Source organism: Lissotriton helveticus, chromosome 5_1 (genome assembly GCF_964261635.1).
Source record: "Lissotriton helveticus chromosome 5_1, aLisHel1.1, whole genome shotgun sequence".
NCBI lineage: Eukaryota > Metazoa > Chordata > Amphibia > Caudata > Salamandridae > Lissotriton > Lissotriton helveticus.
The window spans coordinates 2,065,135,983-2,065,162,496 of record NC_136065.1 but is presented as its reverse complement, the minus strand read 5'-3'; the positions used below and the strand labels follow the sequence as shown (position 1 = coordinate 2,065,162,496).

At 43.3% G+C, this 26,514-nt stretch overlaps 1 protein-coding gene across 8 annotated transcripts in view; it reads left to right on the top strand.

Moving 5' to 3' along the window:
- Window positions 1-24,624, top strand: part of LOC144756294 (polypeptide N-acetylgalactosaminyltransferase 6-like) — a 752,356-nt gene extending 727,732 nt beyond the window's left edge. For 5 of the 8 annotated variants that reach the window (XM_078645971.1, XM_078645970.1, XM_078645969.1 and 2 more), the window contains one exon: window positions 23,473-24,624. In XM_078645971.1, the coding sequence (XP_078502097.1) occupies window positions 23,473-23,610 (138 nt within the window). In that variant the 3' untranslated portion in view covers window positions 23,611-24,624. The remainder of the gene's footprint in view (window positions 1-23,472) is intronic. The other 3 variants (XM_078645974.1, XM_078645975.1, XM_078645976.1) reach the window with 2 other exon arrangements.
- Window positions 24,625-26,514: the final 1,890 nt, after the last annotated feature.

Sequence of the window (26,514 nt, the reverse complement as noted above, 5' to 3'; positions counted from 1 at the left end):
CAGGAGAGCCAGAGTAAGGCTGGAGCTGGGTCTAACTCGCCCAGATATGTCCTGTCTTGGCGACACTATAAAATACTATATTAGTACCCTGCGAGCTCCAGCATCAACCTTGAAAGCGCAACTTAAAACAATCCTTGAAGAAAGTGGATCCCCATGGCATGCGCAATTGACAGTGGCCACAAAATTGTTAGAAATAGAGGTGCAAAACCTGGATAACTCACACATTCCATTAGCTGCATGGAAAAGAGCAGTGTACAGACAGGTCAAATATATATCACACGCAAGAGACCTGGAAAGTTTACACCACCAACTAAATCTCTCACCACTGCATGCCTCCTATATAGTGGGAAAACCACAGCCTTATCTCGAGCAAGCACTATCTGTCCAAACCCGAAAAAAGATCACTTACATGAGGCTACTCGCATTGCCCATTGTGGATTTCAATCAAAGCTGGGCCCGCCCGGATAAGTCAGCTGCATGTAGACTTTGCAATTACCATCAGGAATCCTGGCTCCATCTGCTGTGCTGTTGCCCAAAGTTAGCTAGTGAGAGGCATTGTTTGGTTACCCCAATCTGTAGAGCTCAGGGCTTCACGCGATGCAGCGAAGTCTCGGCTTTTCTTCGATCTCAACTCAAACAGTTGCACGGCTGGGGAAATTCATAGAACTAATTCGAGCCGCACTGTCAGCAAAAATAGAGTCTCATAAAGAAAACAGTCGGCCCGGAAGTATGGGAGTTGCGGACACACCTCCCGCTTGAAACTAATGCACTTTGCACTCAAACAGTATATTTAGAATGTGATACTGTTTTTAAGGTTTTATGCTCTACTAGGTCGTAGTAATAAACAGGAAATGTAACTTCTTTTTTACAGAATGCTTTTATATTGCTAGTATATTGTAATGATTTTAAGTAATCGAACAATAAAAGGCTTTTTCACGTGGTCCTTGTCCTGGGGCTAAGGTGTAGAGAAAAGCAAAATCCACTAAGGGTTTTAGCTTGCCTTCATCTGCTCCACCTGCTGCGGACTCTCCGCCTGTAGATATTGGTGGTTTCCATCTCATAATGGAACGAGCTACAAAGAGGTTTCTGATTCCTATGGAAACGACTGTTTCCTTTACGATTTTAAAGCTCAGCTGCAAAAACAAGTGAGAACAATTCCCATCATAGACTTCGTCTGGAAAGAGGGGCTGAAGATCATGTCAACGCCCAATTATCTTCCTGCAGTCTTGCCTCGCTTGGACAAAAAGTATAAGGCGCCTAATACCTCACCTGCATGCCTCATAGGACACTCTAAAACTGATCAGTCGTCACCCAAGTGTCTCAGACATGGGCCAAGAACCCCTCTTCACCGGTAACTGCGCCACCAGACAGGGGTGGCAGACATCTGGATTCCATTGGCAAGAAGGGGAGAGGAGTTGGCCTAATGGTTAGGGCGCTCGACCTCGGACCTGGGGATCTGGGTTCGAGTCTCGGTAACGACACCAAAAACCTCCTGTGATTCTGGGCAAATCACTTCATTTCCCCGTGCCTAAAATGAATGGGTGTCCTCATGTAACGTAACTGGTGCTATGTAAAGTGCTCTGATACCTGATTCAGTTTGGGTCTAGTTCGCGCTATATAAAACTCTGGGGGAAAAAAAGGTCTCCACTATGGTGGCAACTACGGTTCGTGCTGCAAACTCCCTAGCAATATTAGGGAGATACGACAGGCAGATGTGGTCGGACATCTCACCATATATTGAACTGTTATCAGAGCCTGAAAGATCTGAAGCTAGGAAGATCTTGCACGAAGGGTGTGAGAAGTTGGCCTGGTATATGATGTTCACTATTCTAGTGAGCACCTTGCACCAGTCCAAATAACCCTTATGGTGATGGTTGTAAAGTCAACCTTATAGACCAGCTATCCTAGTGGTAGCATGGACAAAAGCAGTCTTAGGCTAAACTCAAGAGGGCATGTGAAGCCAGCTGTGTTACCATATGCAAACCTTTTAATACCAAATGAAAGGACACCACACAGGTTATATATTCAAAATATATATGTATTTTTTTCTAAAACAACCCTCTGAACTCTTTATGAGCACAGAAACACAAGCGCATAACAAGTAACTTAATATAACATACAAAAGTTGCACAAATATGGATAGGCGCTGGTGGCCCGTTAAACCATATACTAAAATAGTGGTATAAGAACCATGTCACTAACAATGGTAAGGCTTAGGGCCTTGGGAATCGCTGGGACTACACTGGACTAACAGTAGTTAGGAAGCAGGAGGCCCACGGGATGCGGGTGCAGTGTCTAAATACACACGTGTGCACACATAGAAGTCAATGGGTGCGTAAAGTTAGAAAGTTAAAGATTCCAACTGGACTAGAAACTAACCACTGGAAACTTGGACACTAGGAGGGTAAACCATTACAGGAGCACCGCAGTACTCGCGTTACCTCACCCACAGGAAGCGGGTGCATAGGTGTCAAAGTGTGTCGGGTTTCGTCGTGGAGTTCTATGGAGCCTTGGAGAAAGCAGAGGGGACAGAGTCTGGGTCACAAGCCAGTGACCAGGATGGAACCAGGAAGGAACCAGGCGATGTCGCAAAGCAATCAGGTGATGTCGAGGAGCTTGTCTCCGCTGCCACGTGGACCAGGAGGTGTCGACGACAACCAGGAGCTGGGCACGAACTGTCCCACAAAGGCTCTCGCTGTCGGCGGTGTCGGTTCTCGATACGGAGTCAACAGGCCTTGGTAAATGCAACCCACGCAGGAATCAAAGATGGCTTCTGGATCAGACCAGCAAGGTCTGATGGGCTGCTCCTTTTCAGGGGAGCAAGGGCCAGTCTGGAGCAACCAGACCAGTGTTGGAAATTCAAGGTTTCGTCGTCACAGAGGCCACTAGCCAACGGGCGAGTGACTGGACAGACGCGTCGAGCAGGAAAATGCAAAAGGGCCCCACGCAGCACTCGGTGAGTGTGGAGAGGTGATCTTCAGTGCAGTTTGTGCTCGGGGCTGGGGCTTCTCAATCCCCAATGCACAACTTCGAGGGTGTCTCAGAAGTTGCACGGAAAGCAATTTGCTGGCTTTTCAAAATTGGCCGGTCCCACGTCTCTCGTCGCCTCCACGGGTCTCAGCTTTGCTGTGGCTGTGGATCGGGCTGTTGGATGTCTGGAAGTCTGGTTCTTGTCAGGCTCTGTGTTCGAGCTCCGGCGGGAGCAACGACAAAGGAAACCGTTGATCGATTGATGGTGCCTGCTTGCACAGGGTGGTCACTCCTTGACCACAAGGGAGATTCTTCAGTCTTCTACGTCGAGTAGGATGTCGAAGGGTCCAGAGTTTCGTATCAGAGTTTCAGTCAGGATTATCTAAAGTCTTGGGACTCAGCTCCTACCTATTTACCAAATCTAGGGGCTGGATTACCTGCCAGGTCCCTCCTATGGGTGGGACCCAGGAAGGGGGTGGTTACACCCCTTTCACTTTCTCAAGTTTCGCGCCAGAGCTGGGGCTGGAGTGCCCCAGCACTGTTTTGAACTGGCCTATGCATGGGACACCTTGTGTGCCCCAGGCAGTGTCTCCTTTCATTCAGCCCTCCCTGCCCCAATACACTATCGCCTGTCTGGGGTGGTGCTAGCACCTCCCCGTGACAGGAAACCTATTGTCCAAGCCTCCCTCGCTGGAAGGACTCCCAGCAGCAGGAGGTCAGACTTGTGTCTGTGGCAGCAGCATCCATTTTGTGTTGCTGAGGCTCTGGTTAACTTTAACCGGGATTAATGGAAGTAACATGTCTTCTCCCTCTAGAAGGGTGGAATGCTACCCCCGTTGCCAGGCTGGCGAGGAGGTAGTATTCCAAAGCATATGACACCTTACAAGAAATGTTTTGATAAAGCCAAACCAAAGATAGCATTTAACCGCGAGGTTCATAATGCGCTTAAGAGTATATGGTATGGCATTATCCTAGAACAGCTATAAGGACATGGTTCCGAAAGCAGCAGACAGGCTCAGCTCATGCTAGAGCACCATCTCACATAAAACCAAGCACTCTGCCTTCAGGATTGTTAAGGCCTGCCATAGGAGTGACTTATAGGTGCATCTGTGTCCAGATATAGGGTTAGACATAGGAATACTATATCTAAGCAAGGGGTGATTACACGACCTTGCCCCACCTAAGTGATCAGCCAGTTGTGTCAGTTTGGATGGCCAGCCAGGGGTGGCAAAAGATATGCTGCAGCCCCTGATAGGCCTTGGGTGCACCTATGCCCTGGGTACCTATAGTACACTGTACAGGGACTAACAAGAGTGGCCCAATATCCAATTAGCTATGTACCTAAGGTACATGGAGTCCATTTTATAGAGAGAGCAGATAGCCTGGGGTGCTGATTAGCAGGATTCCAGGCCAACTAAGTCGAAAACCAGCTAAACACAAGGCAAAAAATCTGGGGTAACCATAGTCAGGTATCCACCTTCCTACAAAGGGGAGTGCACTTCTGCGGAAATGCTCGACGCAACAGTAGATGTGGCATCTACAGGTTTCAGGCAGTTGGCGGGAGCAGCAGTACTAAGAAGGCAGGGTTGGCTGAAGTCAAATCCTTTCGCCAAGAGGTCCAAGCAAAAATCATCGACATGCCGTATGATGGGGAATTTCTTTTTGGCCAGCATGTCGGCGAGGCCCTGCAGGCAATAAAGAAGGACACAGAAACGGCAAGATCTCTGGGTAGCCTTTAGTTTTGGAAGTCGTCCTTTCGTGGTTCCAAAGGACGTGGGTCCTTCTCCAATAGGGGGGGCTTCAATCAACAAAGATCATACCAATTTTCTCAAAGTAACCAGAGATATCAACCATACAAACAACAAAAGTACGGACAGCGAGGTAACAACTTCTCGCAATCAAAGAGGAGGTCATCCTATCGCGGGCGGGATTCCTCCAAGAAACAATGAGATATGCCACCTGCCACCATCTCTGCCCGTTCCCCAATCAAAGGTTGGAGGAAAAATATCCCTTTTCTACTCGAACTGGCCCAAGATTATTACAGACAAGTGGGTCCTAGATATAGTGGCCAGGGGGCCACACTTTGGAATTCATCAAAACCCCTTCAAATTCTCCTCCCAAAGGCCCACCTCCAGCTCATCTCAAGGAGCTGTTCTCCCAGATAAATTTGATGATTCGTAAAGGAGCGATCGAAAAAGTTTCTCTATTGCAAAGAGGAACGGGATTCCACTCAAGATTCTTCCTCATTCGCAAGAAGACAGTGGAATGGCGCTCCATCCTCAACCTGCGCGCCCTCAACAAATACATGAAAAAATTGTCCTTCCGGATGTTAACGCTTCAAGAAATCCTCCAGCTTCTTTCGGTAGGGGATCACATGGCCACCCTCAAACTTCAAGATGCTTATTTTCATGTGCTGATTCTCCCCAGGCATAGAAAGTTCTTACGGTTCAGAGTGGCCGGCAGGGATTTTCAGTTCAAAGTCCTTCCCTTTGGACTACTGTCAGCACCCGGTGTGTTCACAAAGGTGCTAGCTCCGGTGGCCGTACACCTTTGCCTGGAAGGCGTTCAAATCTTCCCTTACTTGCACGACTGCCTTATCAAGGCGAATTCCTTATCAGAGACAAAAGCACACGTCCAAAGATGTCTGTCACTGTTCCAATCGCTCGGTCTTTCCCTCAACTTCGAAAAATCTCATCTTCTTCCGTCACAAAGGAAGACCTTCTTGGGAGCCACACTGGACACCCAACTCACGCAGGCTTTCGTCTGAAGAGAGAGGCAGCACCAGATCCGAAGATTTGCTCACCTGTTGCAAGAAAAAGAGTGAGTTTCAGTTCGATTATTCAAATCCTTCCTGGGGATGATTTCATCCTGCATCCCGTTGATGCCAAATTGCCATCTCAGAATGAGGCCTTTGCAAGAAGAACTCAACCTCCATTGGTTGCAGGTGTCAGATTTGTTCGACAACATCATTCTCATAACGCCTCGAATGAAAAAAGCACTACTGTGATGGGACTCGTATAGAGATCTTACAAGATGGATCCAAGTTTCACCATAACAACAGACGCTTCCCTCGAAGGATGGGGGGCACACCTTCAGGGAATGACAGTCAACGGAAAGTGGAATGTGCAACAAAGGACATGGCACATCAACCTCCTGTAGCTGCGAGCCATTTTCTTGGCCCTAAAGTCTTTTCGACCCATCATACTAGGGATGTCGGTGTTGATTCGGCCAGACAACAGGACAAGTATGCACTACCTAAACAAACAGGGCAGTACAAGGTCGGCCCTTCTCTCTCAGCAAGCCCCGGAGATTTGGGACTGGGCACTACGTCACGGGATCACTCTATCAGCGGTCCATGTTCCATGGATTTCCAATGTACTAGTGGATTCTCTCAAAGCAGATCTCAGATGTCCAACCACGAGTGAGAATTGCATCAACCAACATTGGATCGAGTTTTCCGGGAATGGGGCAGTCCCGAGCTGAACCTGTTTGCGACCAACCAGAAGTGCAAATTCCCATACTTCTCAAGCTGGCTTCCCCACAGGGACTCGTGCGGGAATGCGCTTTCCATGAACTGGTCACAAATATATGCCTATGCCTTTCCTCCGATTCCACCGATACCCAAGGTTATCTTCATGATGAAGAAGCAGCCTTGTCACCTCATTCTCATTGCCACCAGATGGCCTCGCCAATACTGGTTCACCGAGCTACTCCTCCTATCGTTGAGCGATCTCATTTAGTTTCCACCAATACCATACCTTCTGTCCATTCAAAAGGGTCAGATCTGTCACCCGGACCCAGCATCCTTGAAATTAGCAGCATGGCTCCTCAACACCTTGAATTTGCGCACTAAGATATTCCCAGAGAGTGTAAAGAAGTTTTAGCCAATGCTCGAGCACCTGCCACAATCAAGACATATAAGGTCAAATAAGGTCAAATGGAAACGGTTCTGCACTTGGTGTCAATCTGTCAGTTGCATCCCATTCAGGCCAAGCCAGAACAGATTTTACCGTTCTTTCTTCAATTGGGAAAGTCTGGATTATCTCATTCCACTTTAAAAGTGTTTTTGGCAGCTATCTCCAGATTCCGACAAGATGGTTCTAACTCTCTCTACTCTACTAGAGTTATTCAACATTTTTTAAACGGCTGTTTCATATTTTTCCCCCTATTCGGCGTCCACCTCCATCTTGGCATTTGAATGTGGTGCTCACTCAACTCATGTGACACCCCTTTGAACCTATTCACAAAGTGGACCTTAAGTTCCTTTCTTGGAAGGTATCTCTGCTGTTGACGCTGACATCAGCAAGAAGGGTCAGCGACATTCAAGGATTCACGATTAAGTCACCTTTTCTGCAATTCACATCTAATTCAGTGGTGCTTAGTACCAATCCCAGCTTCATGCCTAATGTTCCTTCAGATTTTCTTCTGAATGAATCGGTAATTCTGAAAAAAATAATCCAATTCTTCAGACAGACAGAAGAGAAAGCTTTGCACTCCCTGGACATCAGGAGATGTCTAAAGTTCTATCTGCAACGAACTGCTACAATTTGAAAATCGGATCAACTTTTCGTAGCGTATGGGAGGCTACGTCAGGGTTACTCTGTATCCAAACAGACCATAGCTCGCTGGATGTCCTCGACGATTAGTCTGTGTCATCAACAGGCGGGAAGGCCTCTACGCACCACGCCGAGAGCACATTCTACAGGAGCGATCTCCTCATCCACCGCGCTCTTTGCTGGGGTGCCTCTCCATCAAATCTGCAGAGCAGCAACCTGCTCCAGCAGACACACTTTAATCCAAAAACTTCTGTTTGGACACTGCAAGTGATGCAGATATGTCAGTGGGACGAGCAGTTCTCCGCAATCTTTTTCATATAGGTGAGCCTCTGTTCTCCCTCCTCCACTATGCTCTTTTTAGACGCTCATTTATATATTGTTTTTTATATCCTACCCAGTATGCATATGTAAACACTACTGTATTTGTATACGTTTAAGAGTTGGTTCATGATGCATTGATATGCGTATGTACATTGATACTGTGAAGCAACGAGCGTCTAACGAGCATGATGGTTTGTACTGCTATCTACTCTGATTCAGGCATGTGAATCTACGAAAGACACCCCAATACTGGAGAAGAACAATAGTTACTTACCTGTAATCTGTGGTTCTCCAGTTGTAGTGTAGTTCCTATATTCCCAATAGGCTCTGTGCATTGGAATAGTATATCCTGTAGTTTAGACGTAGGACTGAAGTCGACTAGGTCTCCACCGAATATACTAGACTTAATTGTGTGTGTGCCAGCTAGCTCAGAGGTCACTAGAAACTTTCTCAAATGAACAAGAAGGGATTCGTTTCTGACAACCGCTTAAAACATGACAACTTTGTTCCCCAAGAATAAGAAATATATCTCTAGAGTCGCGGAAACAATAGATAGTTATTTCACTCAGTCAATCGTGCATGCTTTGTTTCACCAGAGGTGCAGAGAAATAGAAAGACGGGCGTTTTCAATAAAAGGTATTTATTGAACAGTCTTCTTTCTCAAGCATAAGAAATGAACTACTGCAATCGTAATACTTGTGGTAAAGTAAAAGCATACAATACGAAGAGTATTATAAAATAATATTGTAAAAGCATGATATGGTTTCTAAGCCATAAAATACCTAAAATGCATAAAATACATACAGTGATAAATAATGACTAAAAGTACTCAACTGGTGCTTCTACAATACGCCTACCCCTGTGTACCTAACCTAGGTCTAGTACATGGGAAGAAGTAAGTAACGTGTAGCCTAGTTTTAGTATTTTTTTCCAAGAATCTATTCCAAGAATTCTCTTAGGGTCTAATCAGCTCCGTACCTTGGTTTAGAATGAAGGAGGTCTGGTATCTCTCTCACCAGGACTCGATTTCCAAGTCCCCCGCAAGGGTAGCCTGGAAACACTGGAGCTGGATTTCTCGGCTGGAGAAAGTACAGCGTCTCTCAGTGCGTCGGCTGGAGGGTCGGCTTCCTTCGACACTTGCTGCAGCAGGGCGCGTCGGGCAAGTAGATTGTCGAACTGCTCCAAACCACTGTGTGCTTGTTTGGACAAGTGTGGGCATATTTATACTTTGAAGGTGCTGAGTTTGACTTAAAATTGGACATAATAACGTCATTAGAGACTTAATTCTCTGAAAACTCCATGATTTCTTGGATAAATAAATATTCATGCAGGGGGAAGTCCCTGACTGCTGAAGGTGGGTTTTTCCAAGAAATCGTTGTAGATTTTCGGAACTAGTGGAAGTAGCCAAGCCGTATTAGGACTACTTGAGCTATGTCTTAATATAGTTATGATTTCTATGCCTATATAAGTATACGAAATGTTATACCTATATAAGGGCATGAATCGGTAAAATGACACTAGGGTCCTAAAACGCTTTACAACACCCACTCCACGTATTATGTCCAATATTACTAAATCAGTAAGCATAAAAACATAACTAAAGCATGTGTTCATAATCCCACCCAAAATACATGAAATGCATCAAATATGGTACAAACACATACATGAGTATTTTTCTTGCACATATCTTATAAGCAATAGCTGTCATTAAAAAAATGTTATCTAAATGAAACATGAAATGACAATCATGAAATGGCTCTAAATTTACAGAAGAAAAAAAGTCGAGACCATTCCATAGCATAATATATAACAGTTAACGTTTTCATGAGATATTGCCAAATATGTGTCTATAGGAAGTATGTATGTATGTATGTATGTTCAGGAATTTATATAGCGCAAATCACCGAGCGGTTTCTAAGCGCTTGCTTAGGGAACCCGTCCTGGTATTCCCCTGTGAGATAACCCCGGCAGGGTATCCGCAAGGTGAACGCCAGGCATCCCGCCGCGAGGGGCCGTTGTGGAGATTAAGCAAGCTATTGCCCAGAGTTGCAGAGTGTGAACCCGTGAATCGAGTAGGCACCGGAGCGAGAATTGTCGAGTCCATGGACATTTTAGGACTTGAGACCCCGCCGAGCCGGGAATTGAACCCTGGTCCCGGGCTGACCTCTGCTTCCAGGTCTGCCTCCTCTAACCAGTGAGCCACACTTGTGTCAAATGAATTTCTTGTTCTCTAAGAATAGTTCTACTTTAAGCAGATTACTTTGTGTCAAGTGAAAAGGGTCTATTCTGGGATGAAGAGAAAAAGTTTTCAATTGTAGATTGTAGAAACATAGAGTTCCCAAGTTAGAGGGTTTGTTTTGAAAAACCGAAGGCCGAATTTCAGAGTTCATGGAACGCCTTATGCACTTTCAAAAATTATTCTCGGTGTCGGGAGAAAACATCAAATCATCTAAGCTGGCAAAGAAGCTGTGTACCACAGTTGGTGAAAGTGGAACTACTTCATCAAGTAGATCAATTGTGCATAGTTGTGAAGCATCGCCGTCAGCGTCAGTCGCATTAGCAATGTTCGATGTAGATGGTACCTGTGTGCCTATTGTTCCACGTACCTCACCAATAGCTGGATTTGCTGGTGAGATCTCAATGAATGCCATCATCAAGATTGGCAGCCGTTCCGGGCAACACGATGTATGAGTCGTTACAGGACCCAGCAAGGTGTCAACATCCGTTGGCAGTGCTGATGGAAGTGTACGACAGATGTCTAACACACATTCTTCTCCACACAGCAGGCATCGTAGAACAGGTAAGATGCAATCTTGCCAGATTGGTCTGAATGAAAGGAACCAAGTGGTATTCAGATCTCTTAAACGAGCCAAGCCAAGAATCTGTGTAATTCTGTCACGATACCACATGGCTAGGAGAGCCCGTTCCATTGTAGTCTGGGTATCGTCGGTGACTGGACTTGCCATATCGGAGCAGGAGAAATAAAAATAGAATTCCTGCTACGAGTCCCAAAAGTAGAGGCAGACCACCGAACACAGAGTGCACAAAATTTGGAAAAATGCAGAGGACTCCTTCGAAAGGTGTTAACAGTCCTGAAAAGATCGTCTTAAATACATGTGCGATGCCACTGGTATCAGACATGTTTAAGATTTGACCTAACATTTCTGCGAAATGTACTAGGCAGTTTGTTGATAATAATGCATGTATCTCCGCAGAAGTTCTTGCAACTTGCAGATCATACGTTTCTCTAGACGAGGTCAGTGGCACAGTTTTTTATAAAAGAATGGCTTTCATTCTGCTTAAAATATCAATTCGTATAGAAGAGATATTCAGTGAAGGCCATAACGCCGTCTCGCTGTATGTATTACTTTTTAGATACAATACTTGCATACAACAAGTGACCCTGGCCGACACACTAATCAGATAGGCTTTTCCTGGCAACATGCCACAACAGCTGTGATCATTGAGTATAACGTAGCTCCCATTGGAAAGCTGCCTGAAAATCAGGTCTATCACGGCCGCTGGAGTACCGTGCATGTGGCAAGAAAGGTTATTTAAAGAACCTTAACAAGCTCCATGTAAATTAATACCTTCATATAAAAGTGTGCCGCTTAGTGAGTTTCTACAATTTTTTGTATTAAGAAATACCTCCTTTCCCGCACTCCAACATTTGTGTCTGTATGGTAAATTCCAGGTTGACTTAATGTATCGTTTACCCAACCTTTCATACAGGCCTGCTGGTACATGCTGTAGACAATACTGAAATTGGAAAATCATCACTAGTATCGTTATGGTGCCATGTATTATCCATTCAACGACAGGTTTCTCAGAAACAGTTAATGGTAATCTTTCCAGTTTTTCAATGCTCAGCATCGTATAGTCTGTTCCTCTTTGTGCCAGAGAGATTTGTTTATCTGTAAGGTTAAAGACAGTAAACAATGATGTGGTATTGATTAGACGCCATGACACATAGCCTGAACAGAGATTTTGCAATGTCCAGCCTAGTAGCATTATAGAACGCAATTGAGACTGGCCATGTTGTAAGATTAGCAAATCCTGTTCTATTATGTCAATGGCAGATGATACAATGCTGTCCAAAGAATAAATTCTGGAGGACTGAGTCGTTAACCTATTGTCTACTACAGAGAGTGCTTTCTCTAAATTAATACAATCAATTTCTCGTATTTTTTCTGCAGTTTCCATTTGCGTTATTTTCCAAGCTTCGTTGTACGCAGCGTATATACCGGTGTATAAGCAACGTTTTTGACGTTGTTTACGAGGCCCAAGTAAGAAGTCTCGTAAGTCAACGTCTTCGTTAAGTAAAGTCAAGTGTTGTTTCATTTCTGGGAGTGTGGATTTCTTAAGCCAATCAAGGCAAAGTTTTCCTACACTGTATGTGGTTACAATCCCTGGATGTTGTCTCTGGGAGTATCTTGGATCTGGCCTATTCATTTTGAACCCTTCTGTTTTGTACATGAATCTATCTTGACAGTTATTCGTGTCTATGGGCCAGATTAACCATTGTTTCCAATCAGGATTGGTTCTGTTGTGTTTTAAAATCTGTTTCACGTCTACCTCCTTTTCTGCAGTGCCATTACTGTCAGGTGTGGCCTTAGGTATCCACGGTTTGTTTAAATCTTTTATCTTAGCTAAGCCAAGACATGATTTGTTGAACAGTGTCATTACAAAATATAATTTGTTCTGGTATAATGCAGGCTCTGAACAAGGCTTCTAAACCCTGCACCTGCCATTGTTTTGTGCCCAAGACAGTTTTTGTCTCAATGTTGTCTTTCCAAAAGTTAAAACCTGATGTAGACAGCTGAGCATAAAAGTTTGCAGAATAAATTTGTTTAGTATTGGTCCACATGTTTTTCATTCCTGTCTTATTCACATTTTTTTTAAATAAAACGTTTCTGGGTTTGTAACATTAAAACCTGTAAAGTATGGAAATTTGTCATAAAATGTTTTAGAACTGCCTTTTGGCGGCATTGGACAATGTTCCCATTGATTGTAAGTAAAAACATTTCTAGGATTTACAGATTTGTGCAAATAATGGTGACCAAAATGATTATAACAATACAGTTCTTCATAACTTGTTGAACCTTCTAAGTGTTCATGTTTTTGAAATTGTGCTGACATTTCTAAGTCTGACATCATATTATAAACAGTTTAAAAGTCCCAATCATCTGAAAAGGTGCTTGATGAAACAAAATCACTTAAGGAAACCTTGAACTGGTGTGGAATTTTCAGCAGTTCCACCGGGCCATAAATGTCAATATCAGTTGTGTCCCCTGCTATACCACCAGGTATAGAAATGGCTGTGATGTTTACTGATGACAGGTCTCTTCACTCACGATGAGATGACTTGAAAGGTTGCAGGAGCAAGTTGATGTTCTTACTTGCTGTGTCCATTGTACTTTATTTTCCAACTATCATTTGTCCAAAACTAAAAACAAGAATGAGCCATAGTAGTAGAAAAAGTACACCTAATCCTATCCAAAATTCAACCCATGGCGAAACCAGATATGTTTTCTCAATTTGATGAAAGAGTTCCGTTATTTTTTCTTTAAAATCTTTATTTGCTGGCGTTATTTCTCGTTCACTGGGATCCTCAGAAAAGTTATCGAAGTTGATAAAATAGCCAGAGTCAGTTCTGTCAATAGTTGGTATTGCATCCAGATTTTTTGAGATCACTGGAGAAGTTTCCTCCTTTGACATGTTTGTATATTCAGATTCTACATCATTGTAGACAGGAGTTTCTTGACTAACTGAATTTTGGTTATCAAGAGGGTCGAGTTCCATGGCTGTATTGCAAAGTCCTTCTTTTCTCACTGCAGGTTTATCAAAGGTGATAAGTCTTTCAGTTTGAACCTTTTGAATAGTAGCCAGATTTGGTCGTCTGCTACTTCTTTGGAGTCCACTGGGCCTACTACTTATTATCGGCCACATGATGTGGTTTTACCAGGTCAATTGATACTGTTCTCTTCTCCCTTTTTCCAGCAAGCGGCGGTAGTAACACTGATCTTGTTCCAAGAATTGCTAACACAGGTACAGCTTTTCTATAAGAAGGCCCAAATTCCTTCTTTACAGCGATCTTTTCGCTGACTAGATCCCCAATCTTTGGAATCCAGACAGGTCTTGCTGGGACAGGTGGTTTCTCTTCAGTGGTCATTTGGCTTTGTGTTGTGTTACTCAGACTTCTTCTTGTTTCATTTAAGTCCTGTAAAACAGCCAAACGGTCTTTGATATTAAAGGGTTTCTGTTCCACCACTGAATTTTGACAATCAAGGTCCTGGATAAGCATTCTAGTACCAAATAATAGTTCATATGGAGTGATTCCCCCCAGAGAATTTCTTGGCAGATTGTTAAGACTACGTTGGACACTATTTAGATGTCTGACCCACCCGTCATCCGAACCTAATACCCTAGCTTTGGAGCTAAACGCAGGACCCTGGTCAGAATGTAGCGTGCCGATTGCGTATGTGCCGATAAAGACTCGCAAATCTTTTATAACAGTTCTGGCATCAGTCGAGCGCTGGGGCCACCTCTAAATGAATCTTGTCTTAATATTTGTGGGACCGCATACGTCTATGGCGACGTCTGCGTGTAGATAGTCTAATGCTGTCTAACAATGGTGTCTGAACTGGGCTTGTTACACTGTAGTTATGTACCTGGTGGTCTTCGAAGCTATGCTCTCTGTAACAGGTATCACAGTTAATTCCGAATTTGTAAACGTCGACGCTCATTCCCGGCCACCAGTACATCTCTTCTAATTCTATTAGAGATTGCAAGATCCCTTGATGTGTCAGACCCTCTCCCATATGTGCTTCGTGAACCAAACCACCTCTCTTGTTCCTGTTTGGAATTACTCTATCCCCCACTCCAGGGATTCAAGCAAAAGTAACAGAGTTTGCATCAATTATGTATGTATTACCGAGGGGATAGTTTAGTGGTAATGCTGCATAATTGCCTTTCATTGAGGCATTCACTGCTAGCATTGTTTCACCGTCTATTTTTGTTTTTGAACGAGTGATTGCAGCTACGGAAGCCGTTTGCTCATCAGCCAATGAATTTGCTTCAACGTGAATGACATCACGCTGATGACTCAGTGTATGAATCACGTGAGTCTTTTGTAGTTCTTTTTGCAAAAGAACTACTTGTTCCCATAGCAGTTATGCTTAATTGTGCCACCTTTAGCGTCTTTGAAGCCATTCTGAACCCAGTTCTGCCAGTATTCGTTGTAAGACTGGACGCAGTAATACGAATCGCACACTATGAGTGTGGGGAATTTGCGATCGGTATTTTCAAGCGCCATCTTGAAAGCCTATAGTTCAGCTCGCTGAGCTGTACAGTATCCGAGTGATTGAGTTTTAGTGACCATGGGTCTAAATTTACCTTCGCGCCAGGAACCTTTAACAATCGCGCACGCAGCACTGTAAGCTTGTTTACCCCCAATTGCGGGTTGTGCTGATCCGTCTGTATATAATATACATCCGTAATGTTCAAGTGGCAGAATTTCAGTCGGCAGAGGACATTCTAATTCGTATTGTAGGAATTCTTGTGTTTTTAAATACGGGTCAAAAACATATTCAACATCTGTTGCAGCAAGAGAAGTAACCTATTGTATCCATCTCGGATGTAGAGCTTTTGCATTTGGAATGCTTGCTTTTGTTACTGCCGCTAAGGCAGGTACAGGTGTTACGATTTTAATGCGTTTACCCTGTGCGAGGGCTCTTTCTTTTGCTACAGCAGTCTGAACCGCCGTCAGTATTTTTTCTGTTGAAGTGAATTTCATTTCAGCTTGTGTGTACAAGTGTAATTTGTATGCTATATGTACCGTCTCACCTTCATTAAAGGTTAGGTATGTGAATCCGCATCTCCCTGGGATGATTCGGATTACGAGATTGCTCGCGTTGTTGCGTGTCTGTAGCTGTGTTTTTGCTAACATGTCTGTTTGCACTGAATGCAACATTTCTGTGTGCTTTTGTGTCCAATTTGTAGGTTTGAAATCAGGTTTGATTAGTTCGTAGAGAGGTTTAACCCTTTCTGCGTAATTTAGAACATAAGTTCTTCCAAAATTCAGGAAAACTAAGAATTGACTGTAAGTTTTTCAGCGTTTTTGGAGGTTGGAGCAGCGCACATTTCTCTAAAAAGTTTGCTGCCAGGCTCTTGCCTTCACTTGATAACTCATATCCCAAAATTAGGACGTTGAGGTGGGCAATTCGTGATTTCTTAAAATTGAATTTGTACCCTTCAGAGGCGAACCCAAGTATTATGGTGTTCACTCTTTTCAAGTGCACGTCCAAAGCATCATCTGTAAGATAGATGTCATTGACATAGGACAATGCCTCATCATCGTACATTTGTAGTAACCTCGTTATTCTGGCTGAAAATAACCCTGGACTATTCTTGAATCCCTGGGAGAGACGGCAAAATTGTTGCTGTACACCCATTATGGAGAAAGCGGTCAAATACCTGCTTTCTGGTGCAATGTTTTGACAAAAGAAACCATTTGAGATATCTAATGAAGTTTTATATTTTTTGCGCATGATGTTATTCATCAGTGCTGCACAATGTGCGTTTTGGACTGCAAAAGTTTTGCAACAAGAGTTTAGATGTCTGTAATACGAACTAGACGATATGAATTGTCTGGTTTGGAGACAGGAAACAAAGGATTGTTCATTGATGAGGTGCATGTTTCAATCACCCCTTGGTATTCAAGTTGATTTAAGATCTCCCTGACCTGTTTTTTAGCTTCCTGTTTTACAGGATATTGCCTTTGCATTGTTGGTTGAGTTTTCAACTGGATTTTATGGTGAGGGGAATCTTCATCATATCCTACATGATTTTTGTATAATGCAGCCCATTTCCTGGCATATGTGTATTTTTTATGAATTGGAATGTGATTTGAGAAGGCTGGCATAATTATATCTTTGCCATGTGGGCACTCCCTGACAAATTCAGGTGGCCAGTCTTGTTCAGCTAGAAGGATGTCATAAACCGTAGAGAGCTTCTCCCAAAAAAGTGCTCTAATTTGTCTTGGTTTGTCCCCCTCCATCCGGAGTGTTACTTCATATAACGTATGTGGTACACTAACCCTAGTATCTGCAGTTTCAACTTGGATACTTTCATTCAAGTCCACTGTCTCCAGATGATTCTTCAGGATCTTGCGAGCTATGGTTGCCTCTGCTGCGCTGTCTAGCATTGTTTGGGCCCACTCCCCGTTTTTGAGCTGTGTCCTCAAGATCCTCTGCATGTCTGATCTTTAGACTTGCTACCTTCTTTTTGGTGAATTGAGTTTTCTTATTTTTTGGAACGTGTTGTTCGTCTTTAGACTTCACTTGTTCTTCTTTTTGTTCTGAACGTCCTCTTCTTTCGGATTTCTGCGAGGAAGTGTGAAAGGTACGAGAGGAACGTGTATCATTATCTTGATATCTATCAGGTTTTCTCAAATTGTCCCTATTTCTAAGGTTATATCTTTTTTCAGAGTGTCCTGTTGAGGAGGCATTCCTCTGGACTGTGAACGCTTCTCTCTCGGAAGTGTCTGGTGTTTTAATAATAATAATAATAATAATAATAATAATACTGATGCTTATAAAGCGCGAACAGCTACCTCACGAGGAGGTGTCCCGGCGCTAGAAGAGACAGAAACTAGGTGATTTGCTTAGATTTTTTGCATATAAAGCCAGGTCTTTAAGAGCTTCTTAAAACTTGCTTCTGTCGAGGTGGATTGATTGGCCGGAGGCAGGGCGTTCCAGAGTTTCGCTGTGCCAGCAGAAAAGGATCTGCCCCCAAGTCTGGCCTTCCTAACTCGTGGAATGGTTAGCTGAAGCAAGGAATTGGAGCGTAGATGTCTTTCCTGATGGTAGCGGGGGAGTCTGAGTTTTAAATAGGTAGGGCATGTGCCTTTTAATGCTCTAAACGCCAGGGTAAGAACTTTGAATTTAATTCTGCTTGCTACTGGGAGCCAGTGCAGTTCGCGCAGATGCGGAGAGACATGATGTCTGAAAGGAATCGGTTTTATAAGTCTCGCAGCCGCATTCTGCACGATCTGCAGGCGTTGCACCAGATATTTGGGCAGACCAAGGTAGAGGCCGTTCGAGTAGTCCAGTCTGGATGTGACTGTTGCGTGGACTACCGTTTTGCGACACTCAGCAGGTAGAAGAGACAGAAATTTACGAAGGTTCCTAAGTTTGTGAAGACATCCAGCGGTGACCTGCTGCACGTGCGAGGAGAAAGAGAGATTTACGTTCCATCTTACTCCCAAGTTCTTCGCATTGGTTCCAGGGACTGGTGCTGGACCCATTTCAGGGGGCCACCAGAGGTCTGGTGGAGTATGCGTATTTTTTTTTCCAAAGAATAATACCTCCGTTTTGGATGCATTCAGCTTAAGTTTGTTAGTATTCATCCAGTTGGCTATATCTTGAAGGCAGCCCCTTATTTTGCTGAAAGCTGCCTCTGATACTTCAACAAAGGGGAAGACTAGTTGAGTATCATCGGCATATGAAATTGCCTTGACCCCCCATTTGGCGATCAAGGTGAAGAGTGGGGCAAGATAGACATTAAAATGTAGCGGGCTGAGTGCAGACCCCTGAGGGACACCACACCACACACATTTTGGTTTGGAGGAAAAGGTGCCCAGTGCCACTTTCTGAGAGCGATCCGTTAAATAGGATTGAAGCCAGTTCAGTGCTTTGTCCTCCAGGCCTATGTCCCTTAACCTTAACATCAATCTTCCTAGATCCACCGTATCAAATGCGGCCGATAGATCCAGGAGCACCAGCATAGCTGATGCTCCTGCGTCTAAGGACCATCTGATCGACTCAGCAACTTCAATAAGGGCCGTCTCGGTGCTGAAGCCGGTCCTGAAACCTGACTGAGTTTCATGTAGGATTCCATTTTTCTCGATGAAACTGTTCAGTTGACGTTGGATTAGTTTCTCGAGCATTTTTCCTGGGGCTGCTAACAGGGAGATGGGGCGGAGGTTGCTCAGGTCGTCGGGAGCACCGTTAGGCTTTTTTTGTAGAGGGAGGAGTGTGGCATGTTTCCAGCAATCAGGAAACGTGCCAGTTTCAATGGATGTATTCCATATATGAAGGAGTGGTGCTACAATTGCATCCGACATAGTTTTCCAGAGTTTTGGTGGGCAGGGATCATCGGGGCCTCCAGATTTGCATTTATTTAATTCGCTCAGAGCCTCAGCACGAGAGATGTGATGAAATTGGGTTAAGGGGGGAGGGGGTGAATCTTTTATTTCTGAGTCCGCCATTACTGTGGGCATGGGGTTTGAGAAGGTCTCATTGACCTGAGCAATTTTTTTGTCAAAAAAGTCCAAGATGTCTTCGCAGGTTTTCCCACGTCTTCTTTGGAGTAGTGAGATTATTTTTAATGAAAACATTTTCAGGATTTTCAGTTAGTTGGAGTTTTACTGGTTTCCTACCCAAACTATCTCTACCTAGTTCTTCATATGATTTTTCAATAATTCTGGCAAGTTCAAAAGGTTGCTCTGTTATATCGGTTTCTTTTAGTTTTTGGCGGATCACCACTGATGCTGCTTCACCTTTTATGTTGGCTAATAGTATAGCCGATACCTGTTTGAAATCTTTCAGTAATTTCATACCCAGATTTAAGGCCGGTTCTAGACCATATTCATTTTGAATCTGTCTCAGAAGGTCTGGTATTACCGCCATAGACGGGACACAATGTTTTTTTTTAGTGTAGATTGAAGCAAAAACTGTACCCCAAGTGTCACAGTGCTCTACGTGTGGTGCAATCCCCATTGGTAAACAGATTGTTAGAATCCTGTGTTTCTCATGAGGTGTACTATCAGGGAATACTGCCTCTATTTGAATTATTTTCTGAGCTAAACAGAATTTGTTCCCGTTTTACGGGCAATTTACCAATGACTGACTGTATAGTCTGTGGTGTAATTTTGTTTGTATTCCCTTGATGAGGGATGTGCTGTGGAATTCTTACAGCTGGTTGGACTGTTAAAGTCCTCATGATATATTGAACCAACTGCCTGTGTATTTTAATCAGCTGTTTTAGCTGAGCTAACAGTTCAGGATATGTTATTGTTTCAATGTCAGGATGTGGTGTATAGCTGGCTAGTACCGGCCATGTTGCTCCTGGTCTACCTAGTGGACCGAGCCTGGTAATGTGATTTTGATGTTGTAGGGCTCCATAAAATTTCAACGCCCTCGAAAGGAACGTATTCCACTGGAGGTTCCTTTACTTTGTAGTAGTGGAACATATCTGTTGTTGGATTTGCTTGTGGAAAGATAATCCATTAATAGAATACCTCTGTCTGCCGATATTCATGTACCTCTATGACAAATATAACTCTACCACCTCTGGGTGATAGACCATTTTCTATAAGTTTTATAGCTATAGTTTCCCTTACGTTTTCCGGGATGATTATAGCATCATCGTCTTCTTCATTAAACCCTGTAACGTCTACACCCGGATGGGTTGCATTTACTGCAGCTCCACCGATTGCGTTATTGTCGCCGTTATCCGGCATTGTTTAATTAAAGTTTGCAGAGCAAGTTTCAAGGAAACAAAGATTAGGTGCACAATATTTTGGAACACTGTATCCTTCAACATTTGAACAAACTAAAAACTAATACATAGGATTTTTTTGTCCTACTCAGTTTAAAGCGGATATTTTATCCTTTAACCCACTCCAGACGTCTATTGGAGTATTTTACGGGAAAAAGGGGTCTGTGTGAAAAGCACGACTGAGTTACTCTAGTATCTAGCATTAAATTATCACCTTACCAAACATCGGGTGCCATGTAGTGTAGTTCCTATATTCCCAATAGGCTCTGCGCATTGGAATAGTATATCCTGTAGTTTAGACATAGGACTGAAGTCGACTGGGTCTCTACCGAATATACTAGACTTAATTGTGTGTGTGCCAGCTAGCTCAGAGTTCACTAGAATTTTTTTTTCGAATGAACAAGAAGGGATTAGTTTCTGACAACCGCTTAAAACATGACAACTTTGTTCCCCAAGAATAAGAAATATATCTCTAGAGTCACAGAAACAATAGTTATTTCACTCAGTCAATCGTGCATGCTTCGTTTCACCAGAGGTGCAGAGAAATAGAGAGACGGGCGTTTTCAATAAAAGGTATTTATTGAACAGTCTTCTTTCTCAAGCATAAGAAATGAACTGTTGCAATCGTAATACTTGTGGTAAAGTACAACGCGTACAGTACGAAGAGTATTATAAAATAATATTGTAAAAGCATGATATGGTTTCTAAGCCATAAAATACCTAACATGCATAAAATACATACAGTGATAAATAATGACTAAAAGTACTCAACTGGTGCTTCTAAAATACGCCTACCCCGGTGTACCTAACCTAGGTCTAGTACAAGGGAAGAAGTAAGTAAGGTGTAGCCTAGTTTTAGTATTTTTTGCCAAGAATCTATTCCAAGAATTCTCTTAGGGTCTAATCAGCTCCGTACTTTGGTTTAGAATGAAGGAGGTCAGGTATCTCTTTCTCAGGACTCGATTTCCCAGCAACCCGCAAGGGTAGCCTGGAAACACTGGAGCTGGATTTCTCGGCTGGAGAAAGTACAGCATCTCTAAGTGCGTCAGCTGGAGGGTCCGCTTCCTTCGGCACTTGCTGCAGCAGGGTGCGTCGGGCAAGTAGACAGTCGAACTGCTCCAAACCACCGTGTGCTTGTTTGGACAAGTGTGGGCATATTTATACCTTGAAGGTGCCGAGTTTGACATAAGATTGGACATAATAACGTCATTAGAGACTTAGGGCCAGATGTAGGTAGGCTATTACCGGTCGGTAAATGATGATTCGGTATTTACCAAATCCGTAAATGAGATGTAGGAAGCACTTTAAAGAGTGCTTTTGTGCTTTAAGGATTCGTTATTTACCACCAACTATTGGTTGATGGTAAATAAGGAATTCCTCAGTAAATGCAAATCTGTGCATTTACACCTGTGCCATGTGACAGACATACATACCCTTAGGGCATGTATGTATGCCACATGTGCACACCAGCACTTTTTAGGGGTGCAACAGGGTGTCAAAGTGACACCCTGCCACCCTTGACTATTTCCCTATTTTACCGAATCAGTATTTACCGATTCGTAATTGCCATTCATTCCTATGGGCCTCCAGGCCCATAGGAATGAATGGCAATTACCGAATCGGTAAATACTGAATCTTAACGATTCGGTATTTTTTACCGAATTTTTATCTACCTACCAATTACCGATTCGAAAATACTTGATCTGTAAAATTGGGTATTTTCGAATCGGTTATTTTAAAATTACCTACATCAAGCCCTAAATTCTCTGAAAACTCCATGATTTCTTGGATAAATTAATATTCATGCAGGGGGAAGTCCCTGACTGCTGGAGGCGGGTTTTTCCAATAAATCGTTGTAGATTTTCGGAACTAGTGGAAGTAGCCAAGCCGTATTAGGACTACTTGAGCTATGTCTTAATATGGTTATGATTTCTATGCCTATATAAGAATACAATATTTTATACCTATATAAGGGCATGAATCGGGAAAATTACACTAGGGTCCTAAAACGCTATACAACACAGTATTGGTGTCTTTCATAGATTCACATGCACCCACCCACCTCCCCTCAGAGGCTCCTTTGGCTATGATGTTGGCTCCACTCCTTTGCGAGAAAATCTGAGAGCCTGAGCCGTGAGAACATTCTAGTGGGTGCTGTCGCCTGATTTACTGCAGTTTGGACTATACAACATGACTATGATAGTCATGAGTGTGGAAGTTTTTACTCTTGTAGCTTAGGGCTACTTTACTTCCTGGTTGTTTATTTCTAAGGTTTTTTGGTAATTATTTGTATATTATTACTTTTTTATGTACCGTGGGACTCCCAATCCGACGACGGGGAATGATTCAGGCATGTGAATCTATGAAAGACACCAATACTGGAGAACCACAGATTACAGGTAAGTTACTATTGTTCTTCTCCTTGTTACGCCTGACCTGGGAAGGCATAGCATTTCGATGCAGTCCCAGATTTTCTAGTGTTAGTAAATCAGGGAATGCGCCAAAAACCATGGGTGGGTGCTTGGGAACACCCAGGCTCCATCCATGGAATTACTTCCCAGAGCAGAGTAATCCAAGGCAGCGACTTGAGCTGCCTCGCATCACTTCAGATTTACTATGCCACCCAGAGCCACACAAGGTAAATCTTACTTAAGGCGGTCCACCTCAAATCTGGGGAACCAGGTTCGAGTCTCGGCAAGGACTTAATCTCCCCGTGCCTAACAAAAAAATGAATGTGTCCTCTTGTAACACAACTGGTGCTCGTGTAAAGCGCTCTGATACCTGATAGCTTCGAGTCAAGCTCGCCCTATACAAAATTCCATAAGATAAAATTTTTTAAATAAAAAGTCGTTAGTAAATCTGGGCCCTGTGCCTTGGTGGAAACCAAACCCACATCTTTTTAATTGAAACAGTGTAAAGTAGTTCAGTGGTATTTATCAGCGAAATGTAAAAGTGAATAAGCCAACACTGTATGCAAGACAGCTTCCCACACTTTGCATTCTTAAGGCTTATTATATCTAATTTATTTGGCCCCTTCCAATACTTTCTTTTTTTCTTAATACAGGATGGATTGATCCAGAGCCACTTCTTAGGATGGTGCCTAAAAGGCCGAGGGGCCCGTCTATCACTTGCACCTTGCAACCGGAATGACGTTAGCCAGATATGGATCTTCATTAATGAGATAACGTACTCGTCTCAATAAAGACATTCCGTTATATTCTATGAAATACTCAGCAATTAGCTTTTTCCGTCAGTTTGAAAACCAACTCGGCCCTTGTAGACATTCATGCCATCTGAGCCGAGGAACACTTGACACAAATTGAACTTCTGGTACACATGACCACAGTGGGACTCTGACTAGGCTGTCCGCGCCAATGACACCAACCGGGACCCAGAACCATTGAATGAAATATGAACTTGGAAACTTTGGCTTCCTTTACAACATTTAGGTCCAGCAACAATGTGTGTATGACCGCAGTTGGTCCTTAAGAACCACTTACACATGCTGGGCCTTCGTACCCAGTGATACCACTTAGTAACTTGAAACCATTGGCACCGGTTGTGTACCCTCATGAAACCCTTGGAGACAAATATCATTGCTTTGTTCAACATAACCATTGATGCCAGTGGGACTCTTAGATCAAGTGACAATGCGTGTAACAACAGACCTACTGAAAGCAGTTTCAGTTTTGGAATCATTAACACCAGTTTAATCATTGGAACCTTTAACACCCACTGATTGACACCAACTGAGCTCAACAAAACTCCTACATAACATGACATCGTTAACATATTTGCTCTAAGTGAGACTGTTGCTGATGTGAACAGACATGCAGGTAGTGCACTAAACTCTGTTGCTCATAATTACGTCATAATTTGGTCACAACCATCATACATGCCGAATTAACGCGTTGTACCAGAAGCATAGCATGGGAAATTTAGGTGTTGGGTTGGTGAAGCTACTGCCCATTTATCTCTATTTCTTCAATGTGTTTAGCAGTATAATGAAAGCAATAAAGATCTACTGTTTCATGGGTCTTGATAATGATAATATTTGTAGATGTTCGGACCTATTAGAGTCTTTCATTGTTGTTTTTTCTGCCACTCATTTGTTTTATGTAGCATGTATTGTTCTGATGTGTAAGGCTCCATGAAGCTAGCTTTTGTGTAAGTATTTGCTGTGTTCTGTAAGTGGAGAAAACACACAAATGCAAAGTCTCCCTACTAACAATTCTTCATGAGCTAACAAAATCTTCCCTGCCCTAAATTATTCGGTTGTTCTGGGCACCACCAGGCAAAATCTCATTCATATCTTATCTATTCAGTAGTTGGATTTATCGGTGCACAGAGTAGAGTATAAAGAGACGCCGCTTCAGAAGAAAATGTGCACAGTATGTAATTAAATGTTAGTTCTATAATCAGGTCTGTCTGTTGAGTAGCTCAAAATCGCTGTCAGAGCCCCCCCTTTCTTCTTGAATTCCACAAGAAGCTGAAGACCTGGCCTTTCAATTAGCCAACCTACCTAGGCAGGGCTAAGTACACACCTGCCTCAGTTAATAGTATGCTTTACAAATCACATAAAGTAGCTTGTCAATGGTAATGATCTACCCCTGGCTCTCCGACCATACTTACTGCCATAACTCACTGTCCCGGTGCTCCTCATTACTAGTGAATATCTACTATCTTCGTATGCTTGTTATGTTAAAGACTATTTGTTGACCACACTAACTTAAAAACTGAACATCCAGGTCTTCCCATTGTGTCATAAATTAATAAGAAAAAGTTACAAATGGAGTTGCAAAGGTAGCAGGTTACAGAGCTTCGCCTCTGCCAAGGAAGATCTATCTTCTGTGCTTGCTTTGCATGTCAGAGGGAAATTAAAATGGAATTGGCTTACAGATCTTAAGGAGTGATGGGGACGACGCAAACTTAATCTAGCAGCTAGGACATGGAGAGAAGATAAATATACTGCTTGGTGGACGATAACAAAATATGTTAACACAATATGTTTCCTAATAAGAAGCCAGTAGTGTTGCTGTGGGAAAAATGTCTTGATGATGAGACAATCATCAAGGAACTCATCTCAAATCACATCTTGATGCCTTTTTACTGAATATGCCCACTAATTGAAAAGAAAAAGGGTTTTGTGGTCCCATGACTATTCAAGGTCGGTTGCCAGCAAACAAATACCTTGTCTTCTGCCTCAGAGCACAAGATGCAGCTTCTCCAGGAAATCATCCATCACCGGCTGTTCTGCCAGTGTCATCTCAACCTGCACAGCCCTTAGCACCTCCTCTATCATTGATCCCTATGCCAGGTCTGTCTGCAGTGGATTTGTTCCTAACTCCAACTTCAGGCAAGTATTCCCCTTCTCGGTTGCCGAAGAAGTAGAGCCTTCTTGCCTGGCAAATCCTCTTTCTTCTTATCATTGGAGTGATAGTAAGAAAACACCATTCCATATCGCCAGCCTTCACAGTGCCTCCTGAGAAGAAAAGTAAGACGCAAGATATGGTAGGCAGGATGATCTGAGGAGAAATGACTGCTGCTAAAAAATAGCCAGCCCACTGCTCATCTTGTACTGTATGATAGGTCTCTGTTGGAGACTCTTCAAGACAAGAAAAGCAGAGAGGATAGGCAGGACTTATCAGAAGTACTCGAAGAGGGTATGTTGGTATCTAACTAAGTGATAAGAGCTGCTGATTACACTGCTGTCCTAGTTCCTCATTGATATAGTCATGATTTGCTTCTTCGTCAACCTAAATGGGAGGTGAAACCCTACTCAAGCATCAACCACAATATCTGTCAGGGTGAAGCACAAGCATACCCCATATTAACCTGTGCTCAACCCTCTGGCAAAAAACAACAAGTGATGGACTGAATGTGGATCAATGTCACACACTCCCCCAGTCAAAAGATCTGGGCCCAAATCCATCGTTTTTTTGCACTCCACACCACCCTGGGTCAGATAATGGCTTTATGCAAATCAGCTCTGACCCTGTTGCCCCATGGGAACAGTCCAGTCCGAACTACAACAGCCATATCTTTCCCAGACCGGAATCAAGCATCCGAGGACCGGACCGGTTTCGAGGTAACACCTCTCTTCAGC